We start from the raw sequence: 20,604 nt of genomic DNA on the forward strand, positions 1-20,604 counted from the left end.
TCAACAGTATTTCTCTAACTCCTTTCTGTGTTTTACCTTTTATCTTCCAATGTGCTTTTTTCCCCTGTTGGTACAATAACACACAATTCCAAAGTGCCATCTAATGCACTATGCCACTGAGCACCACAGCCAGTGATTTTAAGTGTACTAAATTATCTTCTGGTTGAAAAGAACATAAGCCGAAGAAATAAATGCCTCTTAACTAAAGGCAACGGTCAAAGAAACTTTTGAATGGGTAGTCGGAAAATGCTTTCAGGCCTGCCTATCAGAGCGGATTGAGAACATTTGCGCTAAGCAGAGCCGTGATGTTACGTGAGCAGTGAGAAGGTGCACAACAGCCACGTATTTTAATTAAAATACTTTTATTCTTTTCTTTTAATATAAACATGAGGAAGAAAAACCACACAAGTTGTAGCATCCTTTTCAAAATAAAACTGCAATCGATACTTGAATCTCCAAGCTCCATAAACAACATTTTTTGAGGTGGTAGACTGTAATATTTTATATCCATTATTTATCGTTTATGTCTCTGTCCTTTAAAAATGATGGAACCTGTGGCACTCAATATAATGTGAAGCCTTGCTATAAAGAGAGAAAGTATTTATAGCCCAGAAATGCTTTGTTTACAGGCAAAATTCCTAGGATTATGTTTGAGAAGGTAGGAGAAAGATTTTACATAGTTGAGAACACTTTTTTTTTTTAATGTTTCACATTTAGGTGACATCATTACCAATTTCCTAAAAGACTGATTACTGGACCTCCCTGTCTTTTAATGGGCTTCCTGGTGGCTAAGTGGTACCCTGTGTTTTAAAAAGCCTGAGGTAAGGGTTCCTAAGATTTATCTTTCCTCAAGTAACAACTTGAACTGACACACCTACAGCCAGGTTAACACGCAGAACAGAAAAGCTGTTTCATGTCGCTTACTTCCCTGTCACTACTACTAGGGTCCAGTTCCTTTCAGTTTATTATCGATAACTAATGCTATTGTTCGTAATTCCTTTACCAAACCTATAAAAAAGAAACTTCCGGGCTCAAGCAGATCAACAGCCCAGCCAGGCAAAGGACTATTTTAAAAAGAGGAGGCCAGGTCTATAAAGATACAAGATATCCTCCTGAAGTCTTGGTGCAATTTGAAGCTTTGATACTTGTAGAAATATAAATGCTACAAACTTACAAAACATCACCTGAGAGTTTACTTGAATTTCTTCTAAACTCATTTAGTTTTGTAAATTTTAAACATTAAGCTCTTAATTTTAATCTTTTGTTTTAGCCTATTGTTTGCCATCTTCAAGAGGGACTGAAACAAAAAATTCAAATTAAAAGCTTAACATCTAAGATTTACAAAACCAAATGAGTTTAGAAGAAATTCAAGTAAACTTTCAAGTCACATTTTGCGTCTGTAGCATTTATACTTCCACGGCAGTGTCCTGGAGTGTCCAAGCACACTGTATTAAAGCTTAAAATTGCACCAAGACTTTTGGGACACCTTCTATTTCACTATCTGCTTATTCCTGGACTAACAGGTTGGCTGCAATTATGAAAATATCCTTTAATACAAGTATTTAACAAAGAGGAAAATCATCAGAAAATGAGAAGCACCATTAGAGTTAACAAGAAACGCAGCAGGGACCCAATAGAAGCAGGTAACAACATACTTTCTCTGCTTATGATCCCAAACATGCTAATATGCTAATAAGTAGTGCTTGCAAAAAAACTGAATGACAAGTGTTATTCAGCAGCTTTTTGGTTTAAACTGATTGCCAAAAATGACTAGCAGCTTCAATGAAATAGGGAGGAAGAATCCTTCAAAACCTAACAGTGCTACAGCAGTCTGTTCCTAAGTGGCTATATGAGTTGTCAGGAGTCCCGTGTTTGAACGGCAATACTGCACTGATTCTAAAGGAATATGCAGCAATATGGGTGAGAAAAATAGGAAAAAGTAAAAGTTATACAGTTAGTGTCTTTAAAGTCTAAAAATTTAAACTATTAAAAAAACCTCACATAGTTCACAGTTATCGGCCTACACAGTAAGCAAATATCTGTGGGTGGGTTGGGAGCTTTTAGCTTTGGAGTGGTTTTTGTAACTCTGTTTACATTAAAAAGGACAGAAGAGTGTGTTGTCTTGACAAGGTCCAGTTTTTTCCTATGACCATAACCTTTGCTGTCTGCAAGTCTCTTGAATTCAGTGTCTTTCTTCTGGGTGAAATACTAACTTTGCTGGTTTCTGAGCAGGAGAGGTGGTATTTCTCCAGTCCTTGTTATGAGGGGTTCATGATGTTACAACCCCTCACCTCTCTCTGTTCATGAGAGGATGGCATTGGAGCGCTGAATACCAATGAAATGATCAGCGCTGAAAGACCTTCTCACAGCAACTCTGCCCACTTTGTATTTGTCTTCACACAGTCTGGAGATGGCCTAAGAAAGTCAATCAGATAGAACATAAGTATAATTGGGGGAAAAAAGTTCCAACCTTAAAGAAAGCAGCATTGATAAGCCACACATCTGCATTCATTTAGGTTGACAGTTGCTGCTACTTTGGATAGCTCATATCTACACTGCTGATTCCCTAAGATAATATTCTTCAAGGGCTATGATGAGATTGCTGGGGCAGGGAGGAACATATTTAAAAACTGGGTTCCCAAAATAGGCCCCATCTAACAGCAATATGATGTTACCTACATACTAGGTCCTTAAGCATAATGAACACACCTGAGCAAAATCAGTGTTTACCCAGCTATTCAACTTCTATTCAGTCTTCATTATTTACTACACTACGAACATTTTAATGAGGGTAGGTGTGTGTTGAAGGCAAGAAAGGTCTAGTGATGAAGCACTACAAGGTGCTATTTCACATGCATGTAAATTATTGTAGAAAAATGTCTTATTTCTAAAGTACCAAGGTACCAGAAAAAGTGTCAACTTTATATGTATTCATTTCAGTTGTAAATTTTGCTGTATACCCACCAGAAATCACAAACTACTTCAAATTACTCTTCAAATCACTACTACAAATTCCTTCATCCCATGTATGTTACCACTTCCATTAAAAACCCACCTACTTTCTACATCCAGTTTCTGAACCCACATTCTAATTTCCAAGTATAGGTCTCACAGGTTAGCCCCTGATGCTTCTGGTCTAATAAACTCATGGGGCTGAACTGTGATACACAAACACACACTACAAGCTCAGGCAGTTAAGAATGGTAAGTAATTATCAATGTACATATGATTAGGGACACAATTATAAGAATTATTCCTGTATGGTTATATGTAAGTGTGGAGGTTCAAATGGAAAACCATTAAGAACAATTAAATCTGATTTAAAATATTCTGAATTATGGTTACATAAAAGATATCTGTAATTTTTTTAAAAAAATAATGTGATATCTCTGTCTAACCCATAAAAGACACAGGGAATAAGATGCCAATGGGTTAATAAGCTCTGCAAACTGTCAGTCACTGCAGAGTGTAAGTCAGCCACAGACGCTGGCTTTGGTGGCTGACAGAAAACCCAGTTAGTGAATCCCCAGTCTTACCTCTAGGCTCTGTGCTCTTTCTGTGCTAAAAGGAGCAATTGGAAAACTCAGGTTGTCGTCATCTGCTAAGGAGAAAAGGTCAAAGTAGTATCTGGCATAAACACTGGTGGAAACCTTAAGATGAAACTGGAGGAGCTCCACAAAGTGCAGTTCCGCCTCATTCCTGGGGGAGGAGAAGACAAAACCAACATAGGACAATTTTAGTCAACTGGGCTATCTTCAGAAACCCCATTCTGTGCCACAACAGCTCTAAATACAGCTTGGAAACAAATAACGGCTCCCCAGCTGGATTAATACACTCATGTTCAAACAAGGGACAGCTCTTGGTGGTTCTTCCTGCGTCCTGGCACTTGGAGTTTGGGACAAGGGGGGGAGGTTACGGCCCTCTTATGCACCCATGCTGCTGACTCGGGGGCTCATTCCTCAGAGTTCCATCAGTGCAGCTGCGCATTCATGCTCCACGCTCGCTCACACGGCCCCGCTACAGTCATCAGATGACAGGAATGATGTGTGCTGTTTACTAGCTCTGGAGAACTTGCAGACATTCCCACAGATAACAGGAAGGGGCTTATTGAAGTAGAGACACGCCAACAAAAGGAGTAGGCACATCACCACGGCAACAAATGGGGCCATGGAGAGCCACTGCTATTATCTCTGAGGGGAGAAGACTCTTGAGGCAACAAGGATTCATCTCAGATAAATAAATAAATAAGCTACACGCGATGCGAAAGGGAATCCCCTCCCCCCGCTCCAGTGCAGGGGACTGTGGCAAAGGGCAGAATGCAAGTTTCTGTTCCTCTTAATCCCAGTAGGACCAGAAGGTGTTCCTGGGACAGGATGGGATACACTTTTCAAGCTATGGGAGGCAGTAGGATTAAGGGGAGACGTCTTGGCTAGACTAAATGCACCTGAGCAATGACCCCGATGGAGCAGTTCCCCCTGCGCTCTGTCCGCCGGCCCTGACTAGGACAGAAGGTGCATAGGCACGCAGGGGGCGAATTCAATGAAGTGGGAAAGTAGGGTCCTGGGAGCAGGTCTTTCCTGTGGGACCATACACAGTCATTAGCTTGTCTAATGTTTAAGTAAATAAAATCAGAGTAAGTCTTACCACTTTCACAGCAATCACTTTAAAGAGTTAATTATATACAAATGATAAATACCCAGACAAATGAAAGTGACTTATTTTTCAAAATATTTGTTTCCTGGTTTTAAAGTGTTAATATTTTATCCATTGGTAAGTCATCAAATGTTTGATGTTCTCCTGCATGGAGAGCAGAGTGTGAGCAGAAATGAGGTTTCTCATTTGCTGAACTTTAAACCTAACTGAACCTACCTCCAAAATTAATTTCCTGTTCATATGGCCATAAGTCTATAGAAATGTAAAACAGATAATGTTTTGATAATCAGCTAATGAGGACTTAATTTATTATGGGAATAAATGCACTTCACTATCCCTTTTATATTCTCTTCCACTAATACATTTTAATTGTGTGGAAATACAGTACTTCATAGGATTAACATGTCTATTAACAGAGCTTTACTTACTGAAGAAAAAGGCATTAGAACTACAGAATACGCTTCTGCGTTTTTTTTTTTTTTTAAATGACTAGATGACTGAAGAGCATGCCATTTATAGGTGCAGCAAATTTTCTGAACAGCAGCTGCTCAATATATTCAAACAAGATACATGAATGTTAGAAAACTTTTAAGGAAAAGCTGATAGATGCCAATTTTTCAATTTAGACTCAAAATGAGACCATTACAAATAGCAGCCAACAGCAGGGGGATGAGACAAATGTGACTTGAACACTTGGCTGTAATGCTTTCCAGTTTCCAAAGATCATAAACAAAAGCAACCTATTACGAACATAGCTCCTGGTGATTCTGTTGTACACAGAAAAGGGCTGTTTACAATTAGCTTCTTCCTGTAGCTAGACACTGCCATCAGTGCTATTGGGCTCACATCTATGAACATCCACACACTTCCCTGCATGTTCTCTGATGCTGTAACTGGACCCAGAGCCCCCGTCAGCTTAGCTGCAGGTTCTGAGAAAATTTCAGCTGCCATCATGGCAGACCTGGTGTTTATGATTACACATTTTCCTTCCTTCAAGGAACCAGTTTAAAGATGGATGATAGTGGTGCTCAACGTCACCTTAGTTTCTACAAATTCCAAAAGTACTTCTACTTATCTCGAATTATCTGCCGTAACACTAAGGTGGCTACCAGCAATATCACCATGACACTTTCTATCATCAAAGTGGACATTTTCACCAAAAGCCACTTTGACAGCTACCAACAATCACTGGTCCCTTCTCTTAGTCACAAGCTTCTTTGCTTCAGTTGTAAATATGCACTTTGGTAAATCTGAATTAAGAGTCAGGGGCAAAGGGAACAAACTCTTGCCACTGCCTGCCATGACCTTGATCGTCCTCTGCTGTTCAGTATAATAAAGAGGTGCCCCTTTACGTTTTCCTAAATGCCACCCACAAGGACATTTTTCCTGTCAAGTGAGCACTTCTAGAGTCTGCTGCAAATACCTCTCTGGTTCCTGCTGCCTCCCACCCTCGAGGCCCTTCCCTGCAGCCAGACAGCAAGCCTGATGTTTCACGCCCATGGGAGCATGCCATCTGTGAGGAACCCCCCAAGTTAACTCGAGGCCCCACCAAGTACCACTGTGGTTGCTGAGTGCCCCGGGTGAGGCCCCACTGACACTTCCTGGGCTATCTGAGACAAAGGAGTTTCCTAACTCAGCAGACCTACTTCTAAACATGGGGAACACTCCTGACAGTGGAGAAGACAGAACACAGAGATCTGAAACCTTTCTATTTGGTCATCTGTACATCATGGTTTCCGTAACAACAGAACCTTAGAGACAACCTCAGATTACAAAAGAAAAGACCTGCAAAAACAAACATACAATGTGTGACTCAAGTTGAAGTTATAACCTCAGTAGTCTGGAGGTGCTAAGATCTCAGCAGTGACCACTTAACTTCCAAGGCCAGACATGTGTCTCTTAAAAACAGACTGGACCTGGTAGACAGCTTTAAGAAAGACGTGAAGTTATTTACTGCATCATGTTGTTCTGGTAGTGAGCTTGTAAAATGGCAAAAACCACCAGAAAAGTAATTTCAATTTATCAAGCAGAATATTACAACAGTAACACACCAAGATTTAACTAATTAATGATGGGAAATACAAATGGTTATACTACAGCTAGACAGAAAGAAGTCTAATTTTATATTTATACCTAATTCAGCTCTCTGCACAATGTAACATTTCTTAAAATGTAACATTTCTTAAGCTGTAAACTTTATGGGAGCAAATAAGGTATTGGAAAATGGTTAGACAGTTCACCGTAACCTTACAAACTCACATGTCCTCAAGTGTAATGTCCTTTAGGATCTGGCAGTAGTCCGAAATAGCCTTATCGTCCCAAACCTTGGAGGCAAGAAGAATGGCTCCCAAAACAATTCTTTTCCAGTTAGTGGGGCAAAGGTCGATCTCAGCATAAGTTAAAAGCCTTTCTAAGTAAACCTGCAAAAGTAGAGGACTGACCTTTGATTTTAGTTCAGTTTAAAAGCTGTCATAGAATTGTTAGGAATGATAGGTTTCATCTGTTTTTAACATATCTTTTATTCTTTGGTTCTACAGAGACTTTTGCTTGGCCAGCCAAGGCCAAAGGCCAGGTCACAGTTGTAAGGCAAATATTTCTGTCAGTCTGGTATTTCTACTCTGCCCATGTGAATTTCCAACCCAATTTTGGTCGCAGGAATGAAAGGACATCTCAGCATTCTAAAGACAGGCATTGTGTTATTACCTTCCCACTTGTAAAAGGCAGCACGTATGGCCCAGCATTGATTCAACCGTTCAGTAAATGCTTGAGTGCCTACCGTGTGCAATGTACCTACCATACTGGTGGTGGGTACGTGGCAATTTTACATAAAGCTTGAGTATGTAAAACTCTGGTAAGACTGAGCATTTCTTTATCTTCTCTTCAGAGGGTGAACTTGAAGATAATAACTGGTGGTCAAGGAGCCTCCCAGGTCAAGGAGCCTCCTTGCTGCGCCCCACAGGGCAGGCAGCACGGAGCAGCTGTGCTTTACACTCAGGGCCTCTTCAGGGAAGATTCACGCACAAAGAGCTCTTTGTTCACACCCCGATTTTTCACATCTCCATTATTTCATAACTCACTGGTCTTACATATTCTGCAACTTAGTCAATTTGTTTGGTTCTAAGATGGTTAAGAGCTGCCGATGTCTGAATCCCTGGGGCTCCTCTAAATCTGCCAGGTAGTTTGTGAGATGACTTCATGGCTTCTTTTATATGTGTCAAATGGCTATTCTATAAAGAACCAGACCAAGTTAACAGCTGAGTAAAGACTAAAGACATAAGTTGTGATGGTGTTACCTCTGCAGAAGAAAATATATGCCATTTGACAAAAAGAAAAATGTCCCGTTATCAGACTGACAGCTCCGATCTGCCAAAGCTCTCCAAACTCAATTGTGTTTCAAACAAGGTTACTGAGATTATATACTCTTAGTGAACTTCTGCACCCCACTCCCCAGAGAACTCCACACGCGCCAGTACTCTCCAAGAACGAGTCTCCCGCAGGGTCCGCCCCTCTGCTGTATTATGGCACTGACAGAGGCAGTTCAGCCTTAGGGGCAGTCCCTCAGCTTCCTCTCAGCTTCACTTTATAAAGGCAAACCTGGTCTCATTTACACCACTTGCCCTCCTGTCTCAGTGGAAGTTACACTTCTTTCTTTTCCCTGAAGCTAACTCTTCTATGAATGAAGTCAGTCCCACCTCTCATTTCTGCAGAACACTGTTCCCACAATTCATCTCTTCTTGAACAACCCCCTCTCTGTCAGAGATTTTCTCCAATGTTTTCTTACATGTTCTCAGCCCATCCGTCACCACCCCTTAGAACACTTCCTTCAGGAAATGTTCTGACACTGGCTCCTCATGACCCATCCTCTCCTTAGCCCATCTAGTCTGCCCCTGGCCGCCACTGCCCCCCTGAAACTACTGAGGCATGGTCACTGCTGCCTTCATGACAAACAGCCAGCACTCTTCATCACAGCGCCCCACTCCCCAGGCCTGCCCTCAGAGCTGAGAGACACTGCCACACGCCTGGCTGCCGGGACCAAAGACCTCCACTTGAGTTATCTCACTACCATCTGTTGGGAATTCTTATCTCCACTTTCACTGGTCACCTGCCGGCTCTGCTCTTCTGTCCGTCACTTCTGGCTTCTATCACTGCCATTGCCTCCTAACTTCTCTGCTTCCACTGAAAGCCAACCACAGTCTGTTCTCCCCAGAGCAGCCAGGAGAGCCTCTCAGATTAAGTGCACTTCACGGGCCTGCTCAACGTCTGCCAGGGCTCTCCCATCAGACAGGTCACTTCTGTGGCCTGCTAGTCACGAGGCCCTGGGTGAGATGCCATCGTCCTTCTGTGCCCTCATTGCCTGTGCCTTCCCTCATTCCCTACTCTGATCACAGCGGCACCCTGCTGACCCCTCAGCACAGAACCCGCTCCTGTCTGCGCCTCGTGCTCTGCCCCCTGCCTGTGCTCTCAGGCCCCTCATCTTCCTCAGTCCAGCCAGGTCCTGGTTCAGATCTCACCTCTGTAAAGAGGCTCTTCCTGGTCTTTCTAGCGTGCATGTGTTAAGTCGCTCAGTCGTGTCTGACTCTGTGACCCCATGGACCCGTCTGGCTCCTCTGTCCATGGGGAATTCTCCAGGCAAGAATACTGCAGTGGGTTGCCACTCCCTTCTCCAGGGGATCTTCCCAAACCAGGGATGGAACCCAAGTCTCCTGCACTGCAGGCAGACTGCTTCCTGTCTGAGCCACCAGGGAAGCCCCTCGAATCTCTCCATCCCTTTACCTTGCTTTCTCTTTCTAGCTTTCACTACTACTTCAAACAGTCATCTTTTTAAAAATACTCATTTTAAAAAGTCTTACACTCTGTGGTACACCCGATACTTACACACACTGTAAATGAACCATACTCCATAAAAACTAGAGAAAAACAAAACCCTTATGTCTGCTATACTTACCTCAGAAAGGCAAGAACTCTCCTCCATGCCCAGCACTTAGAACCGTGACACGGGCAGGCATCTGGTGCCCATGTATGCCCTAAGGAGCTCCTTGGCAGCACTCAGCACGTGCACCATGCTCTCCTTCTTCAAGCTCTCCTGGCAGCTCTTCTGATTCTGTCCTGGGTTTCCTACCACTCCGGCCACTCCTCTGGGGATGTGTCCTGTGAGTGCTGACAGTCCCCACAGATCTATCTTCTCCTCAACTTTTATTTAACGTACTTTCTCTGCATTTGAACAGCTACACGTAATTCCCTGCCTCTTGCTCAGCTTCGGGCTCCAATCCCATACAGTCAAATGACTGCTAGACACTGTCACTCTGCTGTCTCACAGGTCCATCGGGCTTAACTTGTCTACAAAGAAATGCCCCTCTTCCAACCCACACACCCTCTCCTGCCTGCATTTCCCAGCTCTCCACGTGCCAGCGCCACTCCCGCCTCTCTCAAGCACATGCCAACTGAGCCCTGTACCTGGCTCGCAGCTCCAAGAAAAGGCCTGCGTCTGACCCGGGCCCACTGAGGGGAAGCCTCCTCTCCTACACTCTGCCTGCAGGGGCGCGGGCAGCGGTGGACGCAGGCCCTCCCTCCAGACCATGCAGCTGACCTTCCCCTATGGGTTTGCTATAGGGAGGAGTTAGGCAATCCCAACGACCTCTCAGCTGAATATGATGTATTAGTCAAATGATGAAATCTTACCACAGGAATTCAGTATGGATGACAGAAAGGTCCTCACATAGCTGGAGCTCGGCAGGCTAACCTGAGTAAAGCCTTTCCAAGCACTGCTGACACCCCAGTCCTGGGTACCTTCACACACCGGCACCAGGGGACAGTAGAGATGGTTAACACTGTCGTCCAAGGTCAGGGAGGTGAAGGCAGTCAGTCTCAATCAAGACACACATCACACTGCCTAGGCAACACAGCCTGAGACTCAGAAACACACTGAATCTACACCTGCCGTGGGCCAGGAAGTTCAGTGATCGCCTCCATCCTACCACCCAGCACACTTTGCCGGTGTGCGCCTGTGTGCCCTGTGTGTGCATGCATCCTGAGGTGTGGAAGGAGAAACCAGAAGTCTCTCCTGCTGCCTTTAACATCAATTGTTTTGTGATGAGAAAAGCAGTGGCAACATTTTAAATCATGATGATTACTAAAGCTCAAATCTGTATGTTTTCATTCCTTTTGATACATTTCTCTTTAATAAAGTTCTGATGATCATTTCAGGAACCTACTTTCATTTGAAAAACAGGCCCATACCTTCTGTACAAGAAAAAAATTTCTAGAGATGCTTCTATTAAGAGAAAAATATATTACCAAAGTCACTATTGCACATTTAATAGTAGCCAGCTGGGCGGCACTGAAGAGAGCATACACAAATCTGTAGATGTATTTGGGTTCAGGATCATGCTGAAAGTACTCCTCCGGAACCCTTTCTCGCTGAAAGAAGAAAAAACACAGTGTTAAGTATCCACTGAAGAAAAATACTTAAAAGTACCCTCAAGATAGCAATCTTCACACGTGGGCCCACGTGCTACTTAAAATAATTTTGACTAGGTGACATATCTTGTAGTCTTTTAAATATAAACAATTGGATCCTAAAGTACCATAGTGATTCAATACTCACTACCATTCATCAAAGAAAAATGCAAGCACAACCTCAGAAAATGTATTTTCACCTTCTTCCCCAAAGAATTCTAACCAAATGCAAACTATTTTTAGGCTCAAAGTCTTGCTGATCATTGTACGTCATCAGACTTTTCTGCAGTCAACTATGAAAACACCTTTCCAGTGTCCTGTAACCAGAGGCTCTAAGAGTGTGCTCTCTTACACAGCGGTCACCAGTCACATGTGTCTACTGAGCACCTGAAGAAGTGAGTTTTTAAACCCTGTCATTTTAATTAGTTTAAAATTTAAACAGTTTTTAAATTTTCTCCTTAGAGGTCTTACATATGTGTTAGGAAATGTTTATATTGTGTGACGCTATGGAAAATCATCCTTTAAAAACCTACATTTTCTGTTGCTTGTGTATGTTTACTTACCTGCTCATTCGTCATACAAAGCGTAACTTGGTTCTTATCAGTCACACCCCTGACACAACATGCTTTTGGTAAAATTACTTGACATAATATGGGGTGGGGGAAGAAGACTTAAAGGAAGACAATCTTGGCTTTGAGCTGGAGGCAATAATTTTCTTCTAGTAATTAATTTCAAAGCAAATCAGCATGAAATAAACACAACTGTAATAAGAGAAAAATACACCTTCAATAAAAGTGACACTTACTGTGAGTGGATGTGATCTCTCATCAAAAATGTCCAAGGACCTATTAGAATCTCTATAAAATAAGAATGTGTATTTTAAAAATTAATTCAGGAGTTACTAGCTTAGTAAAATATCTGCTAAAAGTAGAGAGAGGAGTAGAGGAAGCTTAACCTTAATAAAGCAAACAGTTTTACATATTCTCCTGGATTCTGCCCTTAGAAAGGTTTTCTGACCTATTTTATACTCAGCACACCAAGTTGCATGAAATCTCTTCTATAACCAGCCAGAGCTGCCTTTACCCACACAGACCCCTTCTAACAGGCAATGTTCGTAGACCAATACATTTCCACTTCACTAACCTCACAATGGAATATACAAGAACATTTTATAAAGTGGTAGTAGTAGGCAATAAAGTCTTCTAACTTCAATGAATGTAAATATGAGATTCATGATTTTTTCTTGTCTCCACCCCGCTTTTGTTCTTCATATTATATTCTTATTGTTTATTTCTTCTTGTCTCTTTTAAATAGTTTGAGTTAAAAATTTTAATTGTCTTTTAAGAGAGACCAGGCTTTTTCTTTTAAATTCCACCACACTACTACACTGTGCCCATTTAAACAGTAGTTCTGCAAATGTGGTCTATAGGCCTCTATAGGAATCTCCCCTGGCCCCTCTTCAGAAATCCTGTAAGTCCAAGAGGTCAAAACGTGTTTTATAAGAATACCAAGACATCACCTGCCTTTACCCTGTTTGACACTTAACTATGATTGTATAAAAGCAAAAGTGGGTAAAATTGCTCATTTCTGAGTGTGAATCAAGGCAGTGGTATGAAACTAAATTAGAAGTCATTCACTTATTCCTGGCCAAATGAATGTAAAAAATCTGCTTCACTTAAGAACATCCATGATGAAAGAGTAAAAATTAAGTGTTCTTAAACCTTTACTCTTCTTCTTCATATTCTGAGTAAGCAGAAAGTATGCATTAAGCGCTTGTATGGACTGAAATATGGCTGTGCTAAGGAAGAGCATTTGTAACTTACTGGTAACCAAGTCACTTTCTTCCCCCTAGAACATCATATTTAAACCACTTTTTTCATGAAACGCCAATTGACAGTCATTTTTTCAAAAATGAACAAAGTGAGCCTGTCACTTCAAAGAAAACTCTAAACTATTTGTTGCCAATGATAAAATTCAAACCATCAAGCTAAAAATATTAGGATTTTTGGAAAATTTGTACCTTCCAGTGTGTTATTTATGGTGAGCTTGATTTATCAATACTTAAAGACTTTCCTGATAAGACTGGTAGTGATACTAACAAGAGTGAGTTTTTGACACTGTCTGAAGACATGTGAACCAATACTTTGCAAATGACAATGTATAATATAAAATCATGTACAGATAAAAAGATCCACTCAGTATGCATGACAGATCAATGGGCATTAATTTAACATAGTATCTACCTCAAGTTCACTGATAATGACTTGGAACTCCATCTTAACTAATTTAATAAACTGGCACATGTGGATTTTGGGGACAGTATCAAAGAATATGTCCAATTATCTCAAGGCTTTAAAAATTCACCTTTTCCCAACTATATGTCTGCATGTAGCTGGATCTTCATATTGCTTCTTCAAAGCAAATGACTGAAGACAATGTTGACATGAGAATCAACTGTCTCCTATTAATGAGATACTATCCTCTCCACTATTTTGTTGTGGAAAATGGTTATTTTTCATTAAAAAAATGACTTATGTTAAACACTGGGGTCCCCAGTCAGATGGTGATCTCATCCCTCAGGAGACAGTGTTCCTGTCCTAATGTGGAGAGAAGCAGAACACCTTACTTGCACCTACAGAGCAGAGGCCGGGGTGCTGCTAAACACTCTGCGGCACACAGGGTGGCACCCCACGCCAAAGCCTCATCCGGCTCAGAACTTCAGCAGTGCTGAGGAAAGCCTGTTTTCACATACAGTGGATTTAATTTTTTAAATTTTAAATTTCAATTTCTAATACAGTAAATATCCATGTAAACCACATAAAACTTAAAGAATTAAGAGTCTCAAAATAAAAATAAATGATTCACTTCAATACTGTAATGAAAGGACTCCTAACAGTAAAAGCTTACTCTAATACTGTCCATTGTTATTAACACTAAACTTGATACTGTGTAAATTAATTAGCTGGAATAACAAGACAGGTTTTAAAAGAGCTCACCTGTTTTTTATGTGGTTATATATTTCTAAGCTCACCCTGTGGAGGAAAAAAAAATATTGTAATAATTGGTTTTTATCACATTAGGCCTGAAGACATTTTAAAGGGTTGGTAGAGAGGTAAGACCATCCAGATGCCCGGTGGCCCCCACACCCCCTAATTCAGAGCAGTACCCATAGGTGGTATCCCCCATGTTTTAGGTTCTTTGGCTTTTAGCAAAATTAGGAGACCCAAAATATAGATGTGCTCTTAGAAGACATGTTTGGGTTGATTATTATAATATATAAATTCTTACATATTTCCCCGGTCATTTGTCCTTCTATGCACAGAATCTTTCATCCCATACAAGTTACATCATCTATCCACATGGTTAAATTTAAGCCATACAGATTTTGTGCGTGTGGCTTTTTGTTAGGCACTGCATTTCAGTTGATTCCGTTCGGTAGTCCCCCTAACACATCTATTTTCCATTATTTCTCTAAAAGTAAGTAATACAAGTGCTCCATATCAAATAAAATGGATTTAAAATCACTTTCACACATAATTATTAGAAAATTTAATAGCAAAATTTTATAGTCACAAAATTGATGATAGGCCTAGTTATCCTGAAATAAGCACTGCTAATAAGGCAGCACAATACAACACAGTACACTATTAATGACAGGTATTTCCACATTATTTTAAATAAAGTATTAACTAACCAACAGGTACAAGTCCTCAGATAGTTTTTACACTACTATAGCCCTAAGTTATTCACAGATGCTGTGTATTAGGCAATTAAGGGGTTCTCTGGTTAAGTTATTTGCTTCCCTTTGTTCTCAGTATCTAAAATGAAACTCAAAATAATAGAGAGAAGGCAAATCTGAATTTTGTAACTCCTCTATAGAATCTTAGCATTTGCAGAAAGGCCTGTAACACTGTTAGCATCAAAGATGGATACTTCTATAGTGCTTCAAAGTTTCTTCAAATTGATTTTAAAGTCACAGAATTAAAAGTTACACGATAAAAAGGGCAACTGAACCTAATATGATACTTAACCCATTTTACAAATAAGAGAATCAAGGCTTAAAATTGACTTACTCAACGTCCCACCAGTTATCAGAAGTAGTTCTCTTTCTCCTACCCTCAAAGCAGAGAGTGGTTCCCAAGGTCAGCTGCACACTGGATTACCCGGGACGCTTTAAACACTGCCTGGCTTCTGCTTCAAAATGTTCTGATTTAACTGCATTAGGTACGACCTGGGCAACAGGATTGTATTTAAAGCTCCCCAGGTGACTGCAACGTGCAGCCAAGTCTAGGAATGAATGAGTCAGGGTTAAGATCAGAATCTCTCAGGATGCTTTTGTCTATGAAATCATGCCTCACACATCATTCCTCAGCTTGTCAAAAGGGGTGTGTGTGTGAGAGAAAGAGACACAGGGACAGAGAGGCAGATAGACCCACAGACTGTGTCTTGAGGGCAGGGAGGAAAGGTGGAATTCATGTATGTGTTCAGAGACATACATCTTGAAAAAGTTGCACAAGTGATTCTAATAAGGCTCACCTACCCCAAATGAAAACTAATCCCATCGTATTTTTCAAGATCATTCCTAAAAGCCAATTTGCCCTATTAATTTTCTCAGTAAACCTTTATTTCATCAATAATGAATGTGAATGGTCATTTTTAAAACTTAATGAGAAAAAAATTTACTTTATTTCCAAATACTAAGACTAGGTTGAGAATAAAAAGCATGAAACCTACTTGTCTGAGCAAGGTTAATCTTTAAAACTACTTCTGAATTATATACTGGAACATCAGGCTCTTTTGAATTCAAAAGAAGCTGTGAGTCTAGCCACAGTGAGAGTAGTTTTTAACCCACAGATTTAGAGTCTTGGCTGAATAAAAACATTCAGTGATTACGAGAGAAGTGCCAAAACTCAGGACTTTAAAGAGCAATGGGGCTCAGTTTTTGTTGAAATACGATTTGACCGAAACTAATATTATAAGAAAGTTACATTATTATGATTGTGAACTGGTTGTTTTTAATTAAAGTTAGAAGTTACTGATCATTTAAATAGCTAAAAAATAAAAAGCCTTGCACATTAAAAATTAAATTAAATTTATAAGCTAATTATACTTTTAAGACAGAAAAGTAAAATTAATGATAAGGATACTAATATATTTTTTTTAAATTTTATTTATTTTTTCAGTGGGTTTTGTCATACATTGATATGAATCAGCAATAGATTTACACGTATTCCCCATCCCGATCCCCCCCTCCCACCTCCCTCTCCACCCGATTCCTCTGGGTCTTCCCAGTGCACCAGGCCGGAGCACTTTGTCTCATGCATCCCACCTGGGCTGGTGACCTGTTTCACCATAGATAATATACATGCTGTTCTTTCGAAACATCCCACCCTCACCTTCTCCCAGAGAGTTCAAAAGTCTGTTCTGTACTTCTGTGTCTCTTTTTCTGTTTTTGCATATAGGGTTGTCGTTACCATATTTCTAAATTCCATATATATGTGTTAGTATGCTGTAATGGTCTTTATCTTTCTGGCTCACTTCACTCTGTATAAGGGGCTCCAGTTTCATCCATCTCATTAGAACTGATTCAAATGAATTCTTTTTAACGGCTGAGTAATATTCCATGGTGTATATGTACCACAGCTTCCTTATCCATTCATCTGCTGATGGGCATCTAGGTTGCTTCCATGTCCTGGCTATTATAAACAGTGCTGTGATGAACATTGGGGTGCACGTGTCTCTTTCAGATCTGGTTTCCTCAGTGTGTATGCCCAGAAGTGGGATTGCTGGGTCATATGGCAGTTCCATTTCCAGTTTTTTAAGAAATCTCCACACTGTTTTCCATAGCGGCTGTACTAGTTTGCATTCCCACCAACAGTGTAAGAGGGTTCCCTTTTCTCCACACCCTCTCCAGCATTTATTGCTTGTAGACTTTTGGATAGCAGCCATCCTGACTGGCGTGTAATGGTACCTCATTGTGGTTTTGATTTGCATTTCTCTGATAATGAGTGATGTTGAGCATCTTTTCATGTGTTTGTTAGCCATCTGTATGTCTTCTTTGGAGAAATGTCTGTTTAGTTCTTTGGCCCATTTTTTGATTGGGTCATTTATTTTTCTGGAATTGAGCTTCAAGAGTTGCTTGTATATTTTTGAGATTAATCCTTTGTCTGTTTCTTCATTTGCTATTATTTTCTCCCAATCTGAGGGCTGTCTTTTCACCTTACTTATAGTTTCCTTTGTTGTGCAAAAGCTTTTAAGTTTCATTAGGTCCCATTTGTTTATTTTTGCTTTTATTTCCAATATTCTGGGAGGTGGGTCATAGAGGATCTTGCTGTGATTTATGTCGGAGAGTGTTTTGCCTATGTTCTCCTCTAGGAGTTTTATAGTTTCTGGTCTTACATTTAGATCTTTAATCCATTTTGAGTTTATTTTTGTGTATGGTGTTAGAAAGTGTTCTAGTTTCAGAATCCAGATAGGAAAAGAAGAAGTGAAACTCTCGCTGTTTGCAGATGACATGATCCTCTACATAGAAAACCCTAAAGACTCTACCAGAAAATTACTAGAGCTAATCAATGAATATAGTAAAGTTGCAGGATATAAAATTAACACACGAAAATCCCTTGCATTCCTATATACTAACAATGAGAAAACAGAAAGAGAAATTAAGGAAACAATACCATTCACCATTGCAACAAAAAGAATAAAATACTTAGGAGTATATCTACCTAAAGAAACAAAAGACCTATACATAGAAAACTATAAAACACTGATGAAAGAGATCAAAGAGGACACAAACAGATGGAGAAACATACCATGCTCATGGATTGGAAGAATCAATATTGTCAAAATGGCTATGCTACCCAAAGCAATCTATAGATTCAATGCAATCCCTATCAAGCTACCAACGGTATTTGTCACAGAACTAGACCAAAGAATTTCACAATTTGTATGGAAATACAAAAAACCTCGAATAGCCAAAGTAATCTTGAGAAAGAAGAATAGAACTGGAGGAATCAACCTGCCTGACTTCAGACTCTACTACAAAGCCACAGTCATCAAGACAGTATGGTACTGGCACAAAGACAGAAATACAGATCAATGGAACAGAATAGAAAGCCCAGAGATAAATCCATGAACTTATGGACACCTTATCTTTGACAAAGGAGGCAAGGATATACAATGGAAAAAAGACAACCTCTTTAACAAGTGGTGCTGGGAAAGCTGGTCAACCACTTGTAAAAGAATGAAACTAGGATACTAATATTTTCAAGTAGCATTTCCCAAACTGTTCTGGAAAGTCAACATTCATATGCTAAGAAGACATTATTTAATGTTCCATGGACAACCCCAAGGGAGGTAGGAAGGTCTGCATCCTGTTTCGTTTTTAATTCTCTCTCTTAAATAAACTTGAACATTCCCATGATTAGGGCGTTTTGAACTGTGCATCTCCAATTGTGGACTATGAGGGGCTTCCAGAAGTTGAGGAATAGTTTTCGTCATTGTAACACTGTTCGTGTCTTCTTAAGTATAAGCCTGGCCACAGCCTTGTTTCTGAAACTTCATCTCTTTTTTTGTTCTCTGCTTTGATTGATACAGTGTGTTAGAGATACACATATATAAACAAAAATTAAAAAACAAAAACAAAAACAAAAATTTAATGTGTCTATTAAGTTAAAATCTCAGTTGAACAAATTTCATCTATGGAGAAATTAAGCTTGAGAGTATGCCCCTTAAAACGGTTTTGATATATTTTCCCCCTCTTTGGGGGAGAGGAAGGAGAAGTAAAATTTCCTACAGAAATATTGCAGGAAAAAAATGCACGGTGGGATAAATCTGACCAAGTCCAGTTAAATTTAACTGCAGATTCACTTCAGTGCCAATAGGGGACAAGCTGTTCCTTCTTCTAATGGTAGCTTCCAAACTAGTATACATAGTTGTAGGACTCTCCCAACTCATAAAGAAATAATTTTTTTTCTAGAAACATACAATAAACAGGTACCTCTGTTTCTCATTATGTTCAACATTGTCTTAACAATAGAAATGAATCAAATGAGGTTTACATTTTTCCTGGGATTTCTCACTTGCTAACTGACTTTCCCTTCTATCATGTACTCTATGATTAACATGGAAACTGAAGACTCATATTGAGAGGTCCCTGAAGCCAACATAGAGTTGACACCAGTTTCTTAACCTGATCACTGAAAAGGACAAACCAAACGAATGAAATAATGTATGGCAAGGATGCTTTCAGCATGAAGGGGGTCTGCCACTCAGCCTTGGCAACCTAGTTGTACTCACCATTTTATTGTGGTTCTAAGATTAGGCTCGCTGACTGTGCTGTCATCTGGAAATATGGTTGGGCATGAGCTATACCTTTTAGTAAGCTTCCTTGGAGATACCTGAAGGGGAAGGGAGATAGAAGAAAATGTCACAGTAAGTTAAACCTATAAAAGTGTGTTTTTTCCTTGGTTAAAATGTCAAACGATAAAGCATTAAGATTTTCCTTATACTCCATGAACTGCTGAGTGTGGCATCACGTGCAGCTCCATGGGAAACCTCTGTACTCTCACTTCCACAGGCAAGATCTGAGAAATGTGGTATAAACTGCTGCTCTTGAAAAAGGACCCACAAATGAACCTGGAAAGCACCTATTATAAATTGCCTTTATAGTAATGAGAAAGCTTTTAGTAAGACTTCAGTGTTTCTTCCTTAAGCAATGAAATGCAGCGGAGATTTCTATTTCTATTCATTTACTACAATAAAATGCAATGCTTTATATAATATCGATGTGAGAGCATTTCATTGCAGTCAATGAACGCCAATCATAAATGTATTAGTTTGGGAGACAGTGTGAGGAAACAAGCGTTTTTGAATCAGAGGCTGGGCATGCCAGGGCTGCTCTATCACTAGTGACCTGAAGGCCATAAATCTCTTTGAGCCTCAGTTTCCTTATCTGGAGGATGAAAGGGTATAGCTTTAAGATTCTCTCACAGCCAAGAAACAGACAAAGCAGCTCTGAGAATTTCACGGTTAAGTAAGACTGCCATTATATTACACAAGGGAGAGCCTCAGAGAATACTTTCCACTCATCTCACAGTTTTATTAATTCTACTCTACATGTTATCTGCCACTCATCATGGCACTCTGCTGCCTTGCACATGCTGCTCTCTGCCTGCAGTGGCTTCTTCCTCCTCCTTGTCCCAGCAAGCTTGACCCCATCGACCTCCAGCAAACCTCAGCCAGCAGCCACACCACCAAACTTCTACCTTTCTGCACACTTACACCTCTGTTTCACCACCTGTTACATGGTCTCAACTGCTTGCCTGGTATCCCCCTCCTAAGTAAGCAAACAAGCTCCTCCAGGTGACAGATTCTTACTGCTCCTCCTCCAGCTGCTGAGAACAGAATCTGGGACAAATTAGGAATCAAGAAGCATTTGACCAATTATTTAAGATCGATTACAACTGGAAGGTAAATCATGCTAATGATACACAT

At 40.3% G+C, this 20,604-nt stretch overlaps 1 protein-coding gene across 1 annotated transcript in view; it reads right to left on the reverse strand.

Moving 5' to 3' along the window:
- Positions 1–343: 343 nt before the first annotated feature.
- LOC122679039 (cyclin-Y-like protein 1) overlaps positions 344–20,604 on the reverse strand; it is a 37,718-nt gene continuing 17,457 nt past the window's right edge. The window contains exons 4-10 of the mRNA XM_043879278.1: positions 19,408–19,508; positions 14,106–14,141; positions 11,915–11,966; positions 10,948–11,070; positions 6,913–7,073; positions 3,537–3,699; positions 344–2,415 (exon numbers count right to left, since the gene is read on the reverse strand). Coding sequence (XP_043735213.1) covers positions 2,302–2,415; positions 3,537–3,699; positions 6,913–7,073; positions 10,948–11,070; positions 11,915–11,966; positions 14,106–14,141; positions 19,408–19,508 — 750 coding nt within the window. The 3' untranslated portion in view covers positions 344–2,301. The remainder of the gene's footprint in view (positions 2,416–3,536; positions 3,700–6,912; positions 7,074–10,947; positions 11,071–11,914; positions 11,967–14,105; positions 14,142–19,407; positions 19,509–20,604) is intronic.

This window comes from Cervus elaphus, chromosome 21, assembly GCF_910594005.1.
Source record: "Cervus elaphus chromosome 21, mCerEla1.1, whole genome shotgun sequence".
Taxonomy (NCBI): domain Eukaryota; kingdom Metazoa; phylum Chordata; class Mammalia; order Artiodactyla; family Cervidae; genus Cervus; species Cervus elaphus.